The 18,893-nt window shown below is 42.9% G+C and overlaps 1 protein-coding gene across 4 annotated transcripts in view; it reads right to left on the bottom strand.

Annotated features, from left to right (window-relative positions):
- The window catches only part of LOC115942773 (uncharacterized protein CFAP97D2), a 29,892-nt gene that overhangs the window by 6,828 nt on the left and 4,171 nt on the right, over positions 1–18,893 (bottom strand). For 2 of the 4 annotated variants that reach the window (XM_081815257.1, XM_081815258.1), the window contains 3 exons: positions 10,829–10,909; positions 9,619–9,885; positions 6,586–8,465 (listed from right to left, as the gene is read on the bottom strand). In XM_081815257.1, coding sequence (XP_081671383.1) covers positions 8,415–8,465; positions 9,619–9,885; positions 10,829–10,909 — 399 coding nt within the window. In that variant the 3' untranslated portion in view covers positions 6,586–8,414. Of the gene's footprint in view, positions 1–6,585; positions 8,466–9,618; positions 9,886–10,828; positions 10,910–18,893 lie in introns of those variants that run through there. The other 2 variants (XM_081815259.1, XM_081815260.1) reach the window with 2 other exon arrangements.

Below are 18,893 nucleotides of genomic sequence, written 5' to 3'. Positions count from 1 at the left end.
TCTCGCGTTCTCTCTCTCTGTCAAATAAATAAATAAAATCTTTAAAAAAATGAAAGAGAGAGAGAGCGTGCACACACACACACACACAAGCGGGGGAGGGTCAGAGGAACAAGCAGACTCTAAGATGAGTGCAGATCCCCACATAGGCTCGACCCCAGGACCCTGAAATCATGACCTGAGCCAAAGTCAGGCACTTAACCTACTGAACCAGCCAGGTGCCCCCATTTCTTATTTTAGTAATTTGAGTCTTTTCTCTTTTTTCCTTAGTGCATCTACCTCAAGGTTTATTATTTTTTATCTTTTTGAAGAAACCAACTTTTAGTTTCATTGCTTGTCTCTATTTTTTTTCTACTCTTTATTTCATTTTTCTCTGCTCCATGCTTTATTATTTCCTTCCTTCTGCTGGCTTTGAATTCAGTTTGTTCGTTTCCTGGTTCCTCAAGTAGTAAAATTAAGTTGTTGATTTGAGGTCTTTCTTTTTTTATTTTATTTTTTAAAAAGATTTTATTTATTTATTTGACAGAGAGAGCGAGAGAGCACAAGCAGGGGGAGCAGTAGAAGGAGAGGGAGAAGCAGGCTTCCCGCTGAGCCAGGAGCCCGATGCGGAACTCGATCCCAGGACCCTGGGATCATGACCTGAGCCGAAGGCAGATACTTAACCATCTGAGCCACCCAGGTGCCCTGAGATCTTTCTTTTTTAAAAAATGTGTTTGTAGCTATAAATTCCCTCCTTAGCACCAATTTCTTGCATATCCCATAAGTTTTGGTATGTTGTACATTCATTTTCATTTGTCTCTAAGTATTTTGTAATTTCCCTTATGTTTTCTTCTTTTATCTATTGGTTGTTTAAGAGTGTGTAGTTTAATTTCCAGAATTTTGTGAATTTTACAGTTTTCCATTCTGTTATTGATTTCTAATTTCATCCTGTAGTGGTCAGAGAAGATACTTTGTATGATACCTATCTCTTTAAATCTACGGATATTTACTTTGTGGCCTAAAATATGATCTATTCTGGAAAATGCTACACATACACTTGAGAAGAATGTGTATACTGTTGTTGTTGGGTAGGGTGTTCTGTGTATGTCTTTAAGATCTAGTTGGTTTGTTGTGTTAAGTCCTCTGTTTATTCTGTCTGTTTGTTCTGTCCATTGTTGTAAATGGTTATTGAAGTCTCCAATTACTATTGTAGAACTGTCTATTTCCCCACCAAATTCTGTCAGATTTTGCTTCATATATTTTAGTGGTCTGTACTTAGGTGCACAAATGTTTATAATTTTTTATCTTCTTCATGTATTAAACCTTTTTAAATATATATCCTTCTGGTCACTTGTAAACTTTTTTGCATCTAAAGTATATTTTGTTTGGTATTAGAATAACCACTTCTGTTCTCTTTTGGTTACTATTTGCATAAGATATTTTTTTTCATCCTTTGACTTTCAATCTGTTTGGATCTGAAGTGAGTCTCTTAGAAACAGTATATATTTGATAATGTGTTTTTTATGGATTATGCCAATCTCTGTCATCTGACTGGAGAGTTTATCCATTTATATTTAAAGTAATTACTGATAAGGAGGAACTTCTGCTATTTTGCTATTTGTTTTCCATATGCCTTAGAGCTTTATGTTATTCCTTTCTTGCATTACTATCTTCTTTTGTGCTTAGTTGATTTTTTGGTAGTAAAACATTTAAATTCTTTTCTTGTTTCTTTTTGCATTTATTCTGTTTTATTTGTGGTTATCACTAGGATTGCATTTAATATCCTAAAGTTATAGCACTCTAAATTGAATTTATACCAGATTAACGTCATATAAAAACTGTTCCTTTACAGCCGTGTTCCCATCCTTTTTAGTTATTGATGTCATAAAATTATATTTCATACATCATGTGCCCCCCAAACATAAAATAACAAATCTTTTAAGTAAATTAATCTCTTAAATTATGTATAAAATAAGATTTGGAGTTCCAAAGTTCCAATAATACTAGTTTTGATATTTGCCCATGTATTTACCGTTATTGAGATCTTTACTTCTCCATATGGCTTTGATTTACTGTATCGCAACTAGTAATTTCACCCTGAAGGACTCCCTTGAGCATTTCCTGTGGGTCAGGTCTAGTGGTAATGAACTCCCTCAGCCTTCATATATCTGGGAATGTCTTGATTTCTCCCTCACTTTTGAAGGACAGATTGGCTGGATACAGGATTCTTGATTGACATTTTTTTTCTTTTAGCTCTCAGAATATATCAGACCACCACCTTCTGGTCTCCAAATGTTCTGGTGAGAAATCGGCTAATTCTCTTACTGATGATCCTTGTATGTAATGATTTGCTTCTTTCTTGATGCTTTTAAGATTCTCTCTGTCTTGTCTTTCTACAGTATGATTATAATGTGTCTTGGCATGGGTCTCTTTGAGTTCATCTTACTTGAAGTTCATTGAACATCTTGGATGGAATTCGGGCAGTTCTTAGCCATTATTTCTTCAAATATTCTCTCTGCCCCTTTCTCTCTCTCTTCTCCTTCTGGAACTCCTACAATACATATGTTGATCCACCTAATGCTGTCCCACTGGTCCTTTCGGTTCTGCCTGCTTTTCTTCATTCTTTTTTATTTCTTTTCCTCAGCCTGGATAATTTCCATTGCTTATCTTCAAGTTCACTGATTCTTTCTGTTGCCTGCTTAAATCTTCCTTTGAATCCCTCCAGTAAATTTTGCATTTCAGTTATGTACTTTTTCAGCTTCAGAGTTTGTTCTGGTTTCTTTTAGGTTTTATATCTCCTTGTTGATATTTCCATTTTGTTCATACATAATTTTCTTGACTTTCTCCACATCTTCCTTCAGTTATTTGAGCATCTAAAACCATTGTTTTAAAGTCTTTGTCTTGTATATTTGACATCAGGTCATTTTCAGGGACAGTTTCTGTTGATGGATTTTTCCCTCTTTAAATGGGCATTACTTTCCTGTTTCTTTGCATGTCTTGGTTGAAAACTGGACATTTGAATCAGTAATGTGGTAGCTCTGGAAATAAGATTCTCCACCTTCCTCAGGGCTAGCTGATTTTTAAAATTATAATTAACTAATTTATTTATTTTTGTGTGTTTATTGTCATAGCCTGTCTCTGTGCTGAGGATCAGCCTGAGAGGTAAACTTAATGTCTTATTTCTTTTCTGAGCCTTTTTCTGGGCATTCTTTAATGTCTGACTCCCAAAAGGAAAAAAAAGGGGGGGCAGGGTGGAAATGAGAAGGAGTGCATAGAGAAAGGATCCTGGTCCTTTAAATTCCCTGGAAGTCACTTCAGCAGGAGGAGGATGGTCTTGCAACAATGAGGGGAGGTGCAACACCTCTTCATCTGCACATTTGTGATCAGAAGCAGTAATCCGTGATCACAGCATAGACCTCATATTTGGAGGTAAGAGTCCTTTGTTGCCTACTCTGGCTCTCACAAACTGCTCTAGGAACACATGTACCTATGAGTCTGCAGGTGGGCAATAGGTAGCTGCTACTTTGCTAAGAGCTGATAGTGACTGAAATTAACCACAACTTTACATCCAAGCCTTCCTCCTGGGAGTTATAGCTTTCAATAGACTCCAGAGTTCCAAAGTAGTTACTTCATACAGCTTTTGCTTGTGCAGTTGTCCAGGTGGAGAGATAGATTCCTGGTGCTTCCTACTCTACCATCTTCTTAGCAATGAACTTTATTTAGCATTGTAAGGCCTGTTCTTTTAAGATGAAAACTCCTTCCTGATCTCATATAAGTATCTTGGATATGTGCAACGACCAGCACAGTCAATGAGAACATTTTCATCACCCTCAAAAAGAAACCTTGTACCCTTTTCTTAAAAAAAGATTTATTTATTTATTTTTAGAGAGACAGAGAGAGCCCAGGGTAGGGGTAGACGGTGAGGGAGAGAGAGAATCTCAAGCAGACTCCCGGCTGAGCAAAGCCTGACATGGGGCTTGAATCCACGACCCTGAGATCATGACGTGAGCTGAAATTGAGTCGGTTGCTTAACCAACTGAGCCACTCAGGAACCCCAGAAACCTTGTACCCTTTGACTATCAACTCACTATCCCTCCATGCCCCCAACCCTAAGCGACCACTAATCTACTTTCTATTTCTGTGAAATTACCTATCCTGGACATTTCATGTAAGTGGAACTGTATAACATATGGTCTTTGGGACTGGCTTCTTTCTCTTAGCATAATGTTTTCAAGGTTCATCCATGTTGTAGTATTTTCAGTACTTCACTACTTTTATTTTATTTTATTATTTATTTTTTAAAAGATTTTATTTATTTGAGAGAGAGAGCACAAGTGGAGGGGAGGGGCTGAGGGAGAGGGAGAAGCAGACTCCTAGCTGAGCAGGGAGCCTGATGTGGGGCTCGATCCCAGGACCCTGGGATCATGACCTGAGCTGAAGACAGACACTTAACCGACTGAACCACCCAGGTGCCCCAGTACTTCACTCCTTGTAATGGCTGAATAATATTCCATGTTATGGGTATACCAAATTTTGTTTATTCATTTTTTAGTTGATGAACATGTGGATTGTTTCTACCTTTTTGGCTATTATGAATAATACTGCTGTGAATATTCATATACAAGTCTTACTTGTGGACATGTTTTCATTTCTTTTGTGTATGTATCCAGGAGTAGAATTACTGAATCATATGGTAACTCTATGTTTAAATATTTGAAAAACTGTCAGACTGTTTTCCACAGTGGCTGCACCATTTTACATTCCCACCAGCAGTGGATGAGGGCTCCAATTTTTCCATATCCTCACCAACATTTGTTATTATCTGCCTTTTATTCTTGTGGGAATAACGTGGTATCACATTGTGGATATGACTTGCATTTTTATGATGACTAATGATGTTGAACATTTTTTTTCATGTGCTTATTGGCTTTTTATAGATCTTCCTTGGAGAAATATTTATTCAGGTCCTTTGCCTATCTTTTATTTGGGTCATTTTTCTTTTTATCATTTGACTATAAGAATTTTTCATATATTCTTTATGCAAGTCCCTTATCAGATATATGACTTGCAAATAGTTTCTCCCATTCTGTGGGCTGTCTTTTCACCTTCTTGATACTGTTCTTTGAAGCACAAAAGTTCTAAATAAAGAAAAAAAGTTCTTAATTTTGACTAAGCCTAACTTATCCAAGTTACTATTTTCTCTTTTTTGTTCATGCTTTTGGTGTCATATCTACTACCATTGCCAAATATGAGGTCAAGAAGATTCACCTCTATGTTTTCTTATGTGAATTTTTATAGTCTCAGCTTTTATATTTGGTCTTATCCATTTTGAGTTAATTCTTGTATATGGTGTGAAGAGTCCAAATTTATTCTTTTGCATATGAATATAGAGTTGTCCTAGCACCATTCATTGAAAAGACTATTCTTTCCCTATTGAATGGTCCTGGCACCTTTACTGAAAATAAATTGGTATAGACACATGGGTTTATTTCTGGACTCTCAATTCTATTCCATTGATCTATACTTGCCCTTATGGTGGTACCACATTGTCTTGATCACCATTGCTTTACAGAAAGTTTTGGAATCAGGACACATGAGTCCTACTTTGTTCTTCTTTTTAGAATTGTTTCGACAATTTGATGTCCCTTGCAGTTCCAAAAAATTTTCATATCCGCTTGTCAATTTCTACAAAGAAGTCGGCTGGGATTCTGGTAGGGATTGCACTGAATCTGAGATCATCTTAACAATATGAAGTCTTCTGGTTTATGAACATGGGATTTTTTTCCCATTTATTTAGATATTCTTTAATTTCTTTCAACAATGTTTTGTAGTTTTCAAAATATAAGTTTTGCACTTCCTTTATTAAATTATTCCCAAGTATTTTGTTCTTTTTGATACTTCTGTGAGTAGAATAATTTTCTTACTTTCATTTTCAGATTGTTAATTGCAATTATATAAAAATATAATGGACTTTTGTTTGTTAATCTTGTATCTTGCTGCCTTGTTGAACTTGTCTATTAGTTCTAATACTTTTTTTTAGTGGTTTCCTTAGGATTTTCTGTATGCGAGATCATATCATCTGTGAATAGAGACAGCTTTTTTTCCTCCCCAATGTGGATGTCTTTTATTTCATGTCCAATGAAGTTTGGAACTTGCCCACACTCTGCGACAAATGAAGTCAGTTACTTTGAGGGGACATCAGGAGCCATTTGTTTTATGGTATGCTTATCCCCTGGGCAAAATCTCAGAGCTCTGGAGATCAGAGTGGGGACAATGCCAAGCTTCTCTCTGTGTGATACCACATGCTCTTCCATTGTAGTAGGGGAGGACACATAGACCTTCATGGCTTCAAATCACTATACTAAATGAACAAGGCCAAGGGGATCAGACCCCAGTATTCTCAGCAACACCACACTTGAGACAGAGCCTCCGTTCTTGAGTAGGAGCTGGGCAGAAAGGAGCCCCCACCTCTGGGCCATACTCATCTGAGACTTGGTCTCAGTAATGGGCAGCTGGGGACAGGATGATAAATGATGAAGTCCTGCCTTTTCCAGGAAGAAAGCTCTCCAGCTGGGAGTAAGAGAGAGAAGGAGCCCTGTGTTCTTGGCTGCGGCAATCTGGAACAGAGTCTGCTTTGCTGAGCTGGGAGGGAGTTGCGGAAGGAGTGGGTCCCAGTTCAGGTACTATGGAACCGATCTGTTCTTGCCACATTTTAGCAGCTTTTCTTGGATAAATGTTTCTTTATCTGGTGTATGCCCTTAGGACCATTTCCATAAACTTTAAATGGTTGTTTTAAAAATACTTTTTATCAGTTTTGCTGGGGAGTGGGTCCAGGGACATCCTTATGCTGTCATGCTTGGAAGACCTTCTCTGTGTGACTCATATTTGAGATTCTTCATTTATCATTGAGTTTTCAGTCTTGGGCAGAGATATTGGTTTTTGATTTTTTTAAAACATGAATACTCATAGCAGCTTTATTTGTAATAGCCAAAGAGTAGAAATAATCCAAATGTTCACCAATAGGTGAATGGATAAACAAACCGTGATAGCTCTGTACAACGAGTACTACTCAGCCACAAAAAGGAATGGTCTGTTGACTCACTCAGCCATGATATTATGTGGGGCAAAAGGCAGGAGAATGCAGACACTGCATGGATCTACTCACACAAAACTCAGAAAATGCAAGCTTATCCATAGAGACAAAAAGCAGATTGTGGATGCATGTGGATGGGAAAGAGGAGGGGTGGGGTAATTATTGATGGGAACAGGAGACCTTAGGGAGGGATGGATGTAGTTATTATCTTGATTGTGGTGGTATTCTCACAGGTGTAAAGCATGTCAAACTTATCAAATGGAACACTGTAAATATATAGTTTACCATATGCCAATTATAATCTCAATAAAGCCATTAAAAAATAAAATGAAGAGTGAAAACCCGATTGTTGGTCATATAGTTTTTCTACACACAACACAAAAGTGTTGACTTTTGCTGTTGAGTAGTTAGGTAGCTAGTACATCTATACTAATTGAACCAACTAGTTTGCAGTGTTCTGGGCTGCTTCCCTCCCACACCATGTGTTAACTTGACAAGTATCTTTTATTAAATAAAGGACAGAGAAATGAAATGGCCGGCTATCAGGCTCAAACTGATGCATTCTTTTTTTTTTTTTAATGTATTTATTTATTCGAGAGAGAGAGCAAGTGAGCAAGAGAGAGAGCACAAGAGCAGGGTGAGGGGCAGAGAGAGAGATGCAGACTCCCTGCTGAGCAGGGAGCCCAATGTGGGACTCGATCCCAGGTCCCTGGGATCATGACCTGAGCAGAAGGCAGACACTTAACCGACTGAGCCACCCAGGCACCCAAACTGATGCATTCTTGATAAAAATCATTGACTTTCATTCCTGCTGGGGCTCCATTAGACTAATCACAAAGAGACACACCATTTCTACCATTACCTTGTGATTTAGCTTGGTGCTCTCTACTTCAACACAGCAGTGAAGCTGCATTCATCCTGAGTTTGAACATGCAAAGCGACCACACTCAGCTCTCAGCACACGGCCCAGAGTTGAATAAAGAGAAATACGTAGGAAGGGCACAAGGGGGTCTTTGACTGCTTTAAAATCCAAGCAGGACAAGGAGGTGGTATGTGACTGTGGAGATAATTTCCTGGTGTGGGAGGAGCTGGGCGGCTTCACAGGCCCCCTTTGGCCCCTCGCGTTCCTTTTATGCTTCCTGAAGTCCTGCTGTCTGGCTCCCTTGTTCAAGCTCAGGCACTTCCTGTGGCTTCTGACTGGCTGGCACCTCCCCGGGGTCACTTCTGCTTCCTCTTTTCCCTCCTTCTTCCCTCATTTCCTGTGTATGACATATCAGGCAGGTCCTGACGGGGAAGCCACTTGGTGGTTTGGATTTACCTCCAGGCTGGTTGGGACTTGCGTTTTTCAAAGAGAATCCAGGCAGCAGATGGGAGAATCTCCCTGTGGGATCCTGTCCTGGATTGAGTTGCATGGAAATTAAGTATTAGCTTAGGCTACTTCATTACAGCTTTAAGGTAAGTAGCACTTAACAGTGATTTTTATACTCAAGTTCAGTATCTGTCTTTGAAGCAGAAAGTGATTCCAAATCTAATGTAAACTATCCCAGGAAAATGGAGGTTGACCCATAACTCCAGGTTTTTAATGGCAGGGGCTGGACATGGAGGCATTCCTGATACCAAGACCCATTCCCCATCCTCCCAAGCCCCCCAGTGAACCACTGCTGGAAAACCCAGAGACAGATTGCTTCCACAAAGGCAGCCCAGGGGGAGTGCCGGATCCCCTCCTCCCATGTAGCCCTTCTATGTAACACACTTCCTGGTGCTTGAGGGTCAACTAAATTTTAATTTATTGCAAAACCTGGAAACCACTCTGAGCTTCTCGGAGACAGACACAGGTTAAAGGTTTTAGAAGTATGAACACTTCTGAAAACCTGCCTGCATTAAATCATCCTTCACAAGCACTAATGAACTTTTGCATTTAAAAGGAAAAGACAGCAATGTAACCAGTGAGCAAATTCTGGGGATTCGTAGGGTGCAGGGGACAGGGGTTGTTTGCCTTAGAGAAGAGGGGCTCTTAGGAGTCGTAAGTGTCTTTAACTATTTGTAGGCAGATCTTAAAGACTGTGGAGGCCTGCTGTCAGAGAGCCCCTCTGGGTAAAAACCGTGTTGCTGGTGGAGAGCTGCCCCAGCACCGGGCTCTTCTGTAACAAACAGGAGCAATCACCCTCCCACACTGGACGCAGAGTTACATGACCGACCGATGCTGTTTCCAGACAAACATCGGGCCCAGTGTTGTGCCGGCAGAAAAACAGCAATCTTGGCTGCTTTTGCACATGGAAATGCAGGAGCACCGCCTGAGCACAGGCCCCGGGGCAGGAACCCGCTTCCTACCACCTCCTAGGTGCCCTCTTGGTCAGGTTCCTTCGCTGCCTGCTCCCTCAGTCTCCCCATGGCCCCTCCCTCATGGGATGAGTATGAGGGTTAAACAGGAAGATGGTGTAGCAGGCTTGGGACTGCACAGAGGGACCCCCAGAGCTGCCATTGGTGCCCTTGCTCTGCTGTGGGTATGGAATTAGCCTGAGCCCCAGGTAATACTCTGATGCACGCACCACAGAGGAAAAGGCACAGGGCTCTCTGCAGGGAGGATGGGAACCCCGTGTTCTGGCTCCGGCGCAGCTCTTCTGTGCAGGCCTGGAGTGGAACACTCTGGGCCCTGCCAGGTTTGGTGCTGACTGTAGGGAGCAGGGGCCCCGGTACCTCCTCTGTGTGCAGTTGTTTCTGCTGTCGGTCTGGCCCCTGGTCCTCAGGATGCAGGACAATTTCGCCAGCAGCAGGCAGTTGTCCCTGTCGATGGTGGCGAGCCGCTCCTCTTCCAGCTGTGGACAGACACACCAGGAGCCTCTGGAAGCTCCAGCTACGTCCATGCTATTATTGTGCAGATTTATTTAGAGGATCCCTTCAGCCCCACATTTCCTTTGACTTGAGCACACTTCAGCAGCCCGTGTGACATGGGCAGGCTCCCTTGTCTGTCTATGGATTGGAATACATTTGGATGGGGCCAAATTTCATATGCTCAGAGTGGAAGTAACAGTGAGGATGCTACGATTCTTTGTGAAATTAGGTCACCCTCCAAAACTCTGTGGCAGTGATGCTAATGAGGAAATCACTTCATGTTTTAAGAGAGGTATTTTATGCTGCTGAGAAGAAGAGAAGATTGGAGCCCAGAGGAAACGAAAATCCTCCTGGTTTAGGTTTTAGAACTGATTGATCTGCTGGCTTGCTTGGCAATGATTAGTTCTGCCCTCTTCAGCTATCATTACTAACAGCCACAGAGAGAGAGCACACAGCATTTAGCTTTGGGGGTATTACTATCAGCATAACCATGAGAGTCTTATTCTCACTAGATGGTTTACACTTCAAGACATAAATATTCTGTGGTGGTCAAGAAATGGTCTTGTTTATTATTTTTTTATTTACTTTTATTTATTTATTTTTTTTAAGAAATGGTCTTGTTTAAAGGAAGGGTACTGATTGATTTCTTTAAAGCTGCAGTGAGTAACGTGCCACCGTGCTTTCCTGCCCCGCCCCGGCCTCTCTTCTTGGAGACAGCAGGTAGACTGGAGAAGTCTCCAGGTGTACCCACCACCCACCAGTTCCATTCTGGCGAGATGAGGTTAATCGGCTGCTGACACGGCATGTCATCGTTGATGACAGGAACTGTTTATCCCTTACTGAGCCTGCATTTTCCATTTCCCTAGTTTCTGAGCTGACGTTTCCTCATTAGCTGCACCGGTAACTGAGAAGTAGAACAGAGATTACCTTCAGCTTCTTGAGTTTCAGGTGGAGGTGGCTGAGGCTCCGTGGGGCGTGGGCATCCACAAGGGGCTGGGCGTCCTGGACCTGCAGCGCAGAGAGGCAGTGTGACCCCAGGCACACTTTTAGCAGGTAATTAACATGAACTCAGATTGGGCTGCTTCTGGGCTATGGCATCGGGGACAAGTATTGATGATTGCTTGTGGCACTAAAGATTCCAAGGCAGCCTGGGAGAGATAGTCCTGAATGAGGCTCAGGACTTGAGTCAGAATCCAAATAACCCCTGGAGGGAAACAGGCAGCCCTGGGAAATGTGCTTGCATTGTTGTTTTCAAGTAGAGAATTAAGTGAGTACCGAGTAAGAATTCATTAAATGTAAGTGCCAGGGTGCCTGGGTGGCTCAGTTGGTTAAGCGACTGCCTTCAGCTCAGGTCATGATCCTGGAGTCCTGGGATCGAGTCCCACGTCAGGCTCCCTGCTCAGCAGGGAGTCTGCTTCTCCCTCTGACCTTCCCCCTCTTGTGTGCTCTCTCTCTCTCTCTCTCATTCTCGCTCTCTCAAATAAATAAATAAAATCTTCTTAAAAAATAAATAAATAAATAAATAAATAAATAAATAAATAAATAAATGTAAATGCCAGCAGACATTTCTATTCTGTTGCCTGCCAGAGGCCTTTAAGACGGTGAATTACGAAACTGTCCACCTCACGCTAATTTCTGAGCCTCCAGCAATATTCAGGATGAGCACCTGAAACATTGATTAAGTGCGGAATGATCTCTGCAGTTTCCTATCAGAAAGTGTACAAACAAGGGAAGAAAATTTATATTTTAAAATGTGGTGGAGTAAACGCATGAGGGCTATATGTATAACCATCTGCAATAAAAAGGAACCCCCCCATATTCTAGATACTTGCTTGTGGACCACTAGCTACTGGGCCCTATTAGCTGATAACCTGCAAGTGACGGTGATACCAGCTGAGTCTGTCTAAAATGATAATGTGAGCATCATGCACTCTGGGGATCAAACCCAGCGAGCCATGCAGCGGTTTCAGCAGAGCCCCTGTACAGACAGCCAGGACAGGGCAAAGGGGCTAGATGGCAAGGTGGCTTGAACAGCACACTCAGGAATGGGCGCGTGGCCCCTAATGTGAGGGGAAGACTAAAGAACAGAGACAAGGGAATAACACAACTACATATGTGACCTGGAGGCCCTCCGTCACCGGGTGTGGAAGAAGACAAGACCGGAGTTGGGCTGGCCGTGGCTCTGGGGTGGTGAGCAGAGGTATGCTGGTGATGGTGGGAGTGGGGTCAGCAGGAGCCAGGCCTCCAGCGGACACATGTCTGTGGCGTGGGGTGAGGGAGAAAGGAGCAGTGAAGAATGGTCCGAGGCTTGCAGTTTTGATGCCTGGTGACAGTAGGACAGGAAGAGAGGTGGTGAGCAGTTTGGGGGGTAGCCAGTAAGTCCTGTGTTGGGTGACTGTGTGGAGCTTTCTAGAAGCAATTAGTTTGGGCTGTAGGTAAAAATTTGAGGCTAATTATGGTTATTAAAAATATGACACTAATTTGCCTTATTATAGCACTTACTTTTGACCAAGGTCTTTTGAATACACTGTTTTCCTAGCTGCCCCCTCTTGTTTGTCATACACACTAAATATGGAAGAAAGGAAGCTGTTCCTTACAGTTGATAAATGTAGAAGGAGTTAGGACAAGGGGACATTGCCATTTTATAACCATCGTAGTACAGACTGGTTTGGGCACCATCATCAACAGATGTTCCATCTCGGGGGAAAGTCTGGTGAGGAAGACAGAGCTGGAGTGACTGATGTGCGACTCAGAGAGAGCAGCTGAGGTGGGAATAGAGAATGACAGGGTTCACTTCAAAGAATGCTGGGATGCTCAGCACTGAGAGATGCCAGGAACCACGAGTGTCTGGTGAGGCTGAGAGCAGGGGCCTTGTTGAGTCTTTGCACAAAGCAGGGATGCCTGCCGTTGTCTGCTCTGCCTCCGGAAATATGAGCATGGAAGACTCTGGCTGTGGGCACAGCGGGGGCGGCTGGAGCGGCGGGAGGAGGGGTCAGGGCTCCTCCTGGCTCCATGCCTAAAAAGTCACAGTTTCTCTAGGCAGATTTCCATGGAGACCAGACTGCCCCAAAGACCACATGCCCGGACATGGGGAGTCCAACAAAACTGGATTAATCAGAGCATGCAGAGCTTCCAGTCAATTTCCAGTACTTTGTCTTCCAGACACTGGAGGGATATTCCCAACACGAAAATGAGAAATAAAAAAACCAAACAGGGGACCTTGAAGGGACAGAGATGTTGAAAGGACCAGGGGAAAATGCCAGGTAAACTCTAAGTAACAACCGTGGAGAGACAAAAGAAGATGTTTTATCTACACAATAAGAAGGATATTCTGGAAAAAGGAATGATTACTGATAATAGTCCTTGAAAACTAAAACTGAAATAAATTGAATTAAGGGGCTGAGGATAAAACCAAGAAACATCCCAAAAGTGAGCCAGAAATAGAGAGATGGGCAACAGAAGAGAAAATAAAAGGAAACTAGAGACTCAATATTGGGTCTGGGACATCTAACTAGTAGGGTTTCTAGAAAGTGGAAGGGGACAGAATTTTCAGAGTCTCTAAAATGAAAGAATCCATCAGAACAAACTCAAAGAGACTCATATGGAAGCATGTCATCACAAAATGTCAGAATATCAGCAGTAAAGAGGAGGTCCTTCCTAAAAGTTTCTGGAAAGAAACACCCACATGCCCATTCCCCTGGTCACAGAGGAGTCACAGGATTCTTTAGAGAAGGTTTTGGCTGAAGCAGAGGGCTGGCCATGCTCACGCTGCCACAGGCTTAAGCTGTCACTCCTGCCCAGACAGGACATCATTTCCCAGGACTCTTGGCACTGAGGTGTGGCCATCTGATGAGCTCTTACCAATGCAGCACCACAGATGTTCCAATTTTAGGCCAAGGTCTCTATGAAGCAGGTGTGCCTTCTGTGCTCTCCCCCCATCCCTGGCTGGACCCAGGTTGTCACAGAGCCTAATGGACGGGGGAGCCACAGGTGAGTGGGGCTGGTCTGGAGTCATCCACACATGGGAACAGGGGCAGGGATTATGCTTTGAGGGTGTTGGGGCCTTTATACATTTAGGGTCTATTTGTTACAGCATCTCACATTACCCTAACTTATGATGAGGACTAATGCCTTTAACATCCTGAGGGAAGGCTATTTCCATCCTAGAATCTGATACCAAACTTTCTATCAGGAGTGATGGGAGGAGATGCCTGCGTGGCTCGGTCGGTTAAGTGTCTGCCTTCCACTCAGGTCATTATCCCAGGGTTTTGGGGTTGAGTCCTGCATCGGGCTCCCTGCTCAGCAGAGAGGCTGCTTCTCTCTCTGCCTCTGCTCCCCCTGCTTATGCTCTCTCTCTCTCTGACAAATACATAAATAAAGTCTTTAAAAAAAAGAGTGATGGAGAATAGAAGGATTTTTAGCACAGAGACCAAAAAAAAACCACCAAAACAAAGAAAAAAGCCCCAAGCAAACAAAAACCTCCCCTGCACCTGTCCTTGGGAAGCCACCGCGGGATGTGCTTCATCACATGAGGGTGTAAACCAAGACTCAGAAAAACATGTCATCCAGGAAAATTCTTTTCAACGCGGGAGACCAGCAAAGGGAGCCCCATAGACATCAGTTCCGTGGGCCCAAAGAGTGAACCATGGGCCATCCAGATGGGAGCAGGAAGATGGAGGACCACAGAAAGGGTGTGTGTTTGGCGGGGGGGGTGAAAGATTATTTGAAGTTTTTGAGTATTTGAGAATTTATTCATCAGCATTTGATGACTGATGGAATATTTGAAAAAAAAAATAGCTACAAATATATAGAAAACTCAAGCAACATGAAAACAAGGTAATATTAACTCTTACAAGAAATTGTAAGAGAAAGGAGATATAATTACAACTTGACTCAATAGTAAATGATTTTGCATAGTCACTCTAACTGGTTACTGATTTAATGAACACTGATTATATCTATGTTGAGAAGAAATGGTAAATGAGCATATTATCCTGAGAAATGGAGGTCAAGACCAGGAGAAACTGCCAAAAGGGCTGAGCATGGCTGCCTCGGAACTGGGCTTTGCTGCAGGGAGAGGCCACTGCTTTTCATCAAAGTGTTTTGGTACAACTTGATTTTTTTAAAATGTACTTTTATCACTCTGATAAAAACTAAAAGTAACTAAAGAATTGTCGGATGGAGACATAACTAGAATGGAGAGAAGCATAATCAACTGTGTAGGCTCCCGAGAAAGCAGGTGGCCTAACGGCTCAGCGGAGTCAGCCAAGCCCGGCCACCAGCAGGAGCCTGGCAACCCGGGTGCACAGATGGGCTTCCCTAGCCACCCTCAGCTGCCCAGTGCCCACAGAGGAGAGTGCGCATTGTCCCCTCCAGTAGGGTTTTGCCAGACGAGTGTGCACATGAAGCCGAGGGTCCCGACGGCTCTTGCCCTTCCTCGGACTTCCCTCCCTGCTCTCTCCACTTGTGCCCCCACGGCGCGTTTCAGAAGTGCGGAGAGCACTGAGACAGGAGCAAAGATACTGAAGACCCCCCCCATGGAGAATAAACAAGTGCCAACATCCTGTCTCAGCCCACCCCGCACACCTCCCCAGGCCACCCCCACCCTGGAGTCCCCTGTGTCCTTCCTACCCTGTTTCTGTATTTTTACTGCTAGGAACGCACGTATAACCCATATATTCTATTGTTACCTTTTTTAATTTATGGAAATTGTATTGACCTATAATTACCACTCTGCTTCTCTTTTCACTCAAAATTATGGTTTCTAAAAAATATAGTATAAACTTTAAACATAAAGAAAAATGAGAAAAATAGTATAATGAACCCCCATGTAGTCTCACTCAGCTTCATCAAAACCAACTCGTGGCCACTCTGGTTTCAACTCTGCCCCCACCCACTGCCCCTCCCTCATCTGAGATGATAGCAAAGCAAACCAAGCAAATCTTTTTCATCCTTAAACATTTTTTTTTTAAAGATTTTATTTATTTATTTGACAGAGAGACACAGTGAGAGCAGGATCACAAGCAGGGGGAGAGGGAGAGGGAGAAACAGGCTTCCCGTGGAGCAGGGAGCCCGATGCGGGGCTCGATCCCAGGACCCTGGGATCATGACCTGAGCCCAAGGCAGACGCTTAACAACTGAGCCACCCAGGCACCCCCATCCTTAAACATTTTAATATATGTCTCCACAATATAGGGAACCTTTTAAAAAATACATCCTAGTGTTACCATAATCACAGCAAGTACAACAGTTCTTTGACTAAGTATTCAGGCACCGCCCACGTTTCTTCTACTGTTCCCTCCCCTCTCTCTTTGTCTTCCTCCTTTGCTTGTTTGACTTAGGACCCAAGTAAAAAGGTCCATAAATTGCACTTACTTGATATATCTCTTGCATCTCTCTCTTTTTTTTAAAGCTTTATTTATTTATTTTAGAGTGAGAGAGAGAGCAGGGGGAGGGGCAGAGGGAAGAGAGCATCTCAAGCAGACTCCTGGCTGAGCACGGAGCCTGCTGACACTGGGCTCGATCTCATGACCCTGAGATCACGACCTGAGCCGATATCAAGAGTCAGATGCTTAACCGACTGAGCCACCAGGCGCCCCTGCATCTCTCTTTTTGTTTAAATTTATTTTTATTTTATTTTATTATTTTTTTTTTAAGATTTTATTTATTCATTTGAGACAGAGAGATACAGAAAGAGAGAGCATGAGCAGGGGGAGAGGCAGAGGGAAAGGGAGAAGCAGACTCCCCGCCGAGCCAGGAGCCAGACTTGGGGCTCGATCCCAGAACCCTGGGATCAGGACCTGAGCCGAAGGCAGACGCTTAACCATCTGAGCCACCCAGGCGCCCCAACCCCTGCATCTCTTTTAATTATAGTTTCTCCCTCCATTTCCCCCCTTGCAATGTGTTATAAGGAAACCAGATAATTTGTCCTGTGGATGTTCTCAGTCTGGATTTTGCTGACGGAACACCTAGCACCACCTGTAAACTGATAGTTAGAAATTCAGGTTTGATTTTTTCCTTGGCAAGACTTTCCCTTAGGTGGTGCTGTGATATTTTATCACAAGGTACACATATCTGCTTGTCTCTGTTTTTATGAAAAATTGAGACATTCTAAGTCCATCATTCATTCTACGTTTATTTGCTGGAATACTTCTATGAAGACAAGCTTCACTTTGGCAGCATACGTACTGGGCTCTCTTTAGGAGTTGGTTGTTAGCCCCTTTCAAAGGTGGCCAATAAGGTGTTCCTGTTTAACATCATCAGGAAATCAAAGATTCAAATCTGTTTGATGTGTTTCAATCCCCCACCATTGATATTCAGCCTACCCCATCTGTGGCCCCGTGAGATGATTGGCTTTTCCAGCAGTGCTAATAGCCTTGACAGCTTCCTTGCTTTCTGGAGTGACAAGGTGACACGGGGTTATCTTTATATATCCTGTCTCAACTTGGAATCTGCCATTTCTACAAGCGAGCCTGGTTCTTCCAATGGGAAATGGTGTTTAGAGACCACAGTCTGGGAGCCAGGAGTTTCATTTACAACCGGTTTGTTCTTTCAAGGCCTTTGCCATAGAGCTCACCTGGTCCTTCCAACTTTGGGTCAGAACCCCATTCCCTTTAACTAGGCTTAGGGGTCTTACTTCTGCATTTCCCTCCTCCTGAGCTAAAAATTCCAGTTCTCAATGACATCAACATGATTACTCATTTGCTTTATCCCACCCTAAACACACACATAGTCCGTAAGAATAAAACTGACATTTCGTGGACATCTGCCTTAGCAGCATATTTATGGATCTGTCTCCACAGGCAAGGGAAACAGAAGCAAAAATAAACTATTGGGACTACACCAAAATGAAAAGCTTCTGCACAGTGAAGGAAACTACCAACAAAAAGAAAAGGCAACCTACCAAATGGGAGAGGATATCTGCAAATGACAAATACAGTAAGGGTTAATATCCAAAATGTGTAAAGAACTTGTATAACTCAATACTGAAAAACAATCCTATTAAAAAATGGGCAGAGATGGGGCGCCTGGGTGGCTCAGGTGTTAAGCGTTTGCCTTCTGTTCAAGTCATGATCTCAGGGTCCTGGGATCGAGCCCCGCATTGGGCTCCCCGCTCAGCGGGAAGCCTGCTTCTCCCTCTCCCACTCCCCCTGCTTGTGTCCCCTCTTTTGCGGTCTCTCTCTCTCTGTCAAATAAATAAATAAATCTTTAAAAAAAAAATAGGCAGAGAATCTGAATAGACACTTTCCTGAAGAAGACATCCAGATGGCCAACAGACACATGAAAAGAGACTCAGCATTCCTCATCATCAGGGAAATGCAAATCAAAACCAGTGAGATAACACCTTACACCAGAATGGCTAGAATCAAAAAGACAAGAAATAACAAGTGTTGGTGAAGATGTGGAGAAAAAGGAACTCTCATGCACTGCTGGTGGGAATGCAAACTAGTGCAGCCATTCTGGAAAACAGCATAGAGTTTCCTCAAAAAAATAAAAATAGAAATACCATATGATCCAGTAATTCCACTACAGGGTTTTTACCCAAAGAAAATTAGTGAAGACACTAATTTGAAAAGACACATGCACCCCTATGTTTATTGCAGCATTATTTACAATAGCAGGGATATAGAAGCAGCCCAAGAGTCCGCTGATACATGAATGGATGAAGAAGAGATGGTGTATACATGTAATGGAATATTACTCAGCCATAAAAAAAGAAAGATCTTGCCATTTGTGACAACATGGATGGACCTAGAGGGTACAATGCTAAGTGAAATACGTCAGAGAAAGATTAACAGCATACAATTTCACTTATATGTGGATTTTTTAAAGCAAAATGAACAAACAAAAAACAGACTCGTAAATACAGAGAACAGACTGGTGGTTGCCAAAGGGAGAGGGGTGGGGGATGGGTGAAACAGGTGAAGGGCATTAAGGGGTATAAACTTCCAGGTATAAAATAAGTCAGGGAGGGGCACCTGGGTGGCTCAGT

Source organism: Leptonychotes weddellii, chromosome 3 (assembly GCF_054177405.1).
Source record: "Leptonychotes weddellii isolate Sample4059 chromosome 3, ASM5417740v2, whole genome shotgun sequence".
NCBI classification, from domain to species: Eukaryota; Metazoa; Chordata; class Mammalia; order Carnivora; family Phocidae; genus Leptonychotes; species Leptonychotes weddellii.
Note: the sequence above shows the minus strand (reverse complement) of the source record. Positions and strands in the feature narration are given on the sequence as shown.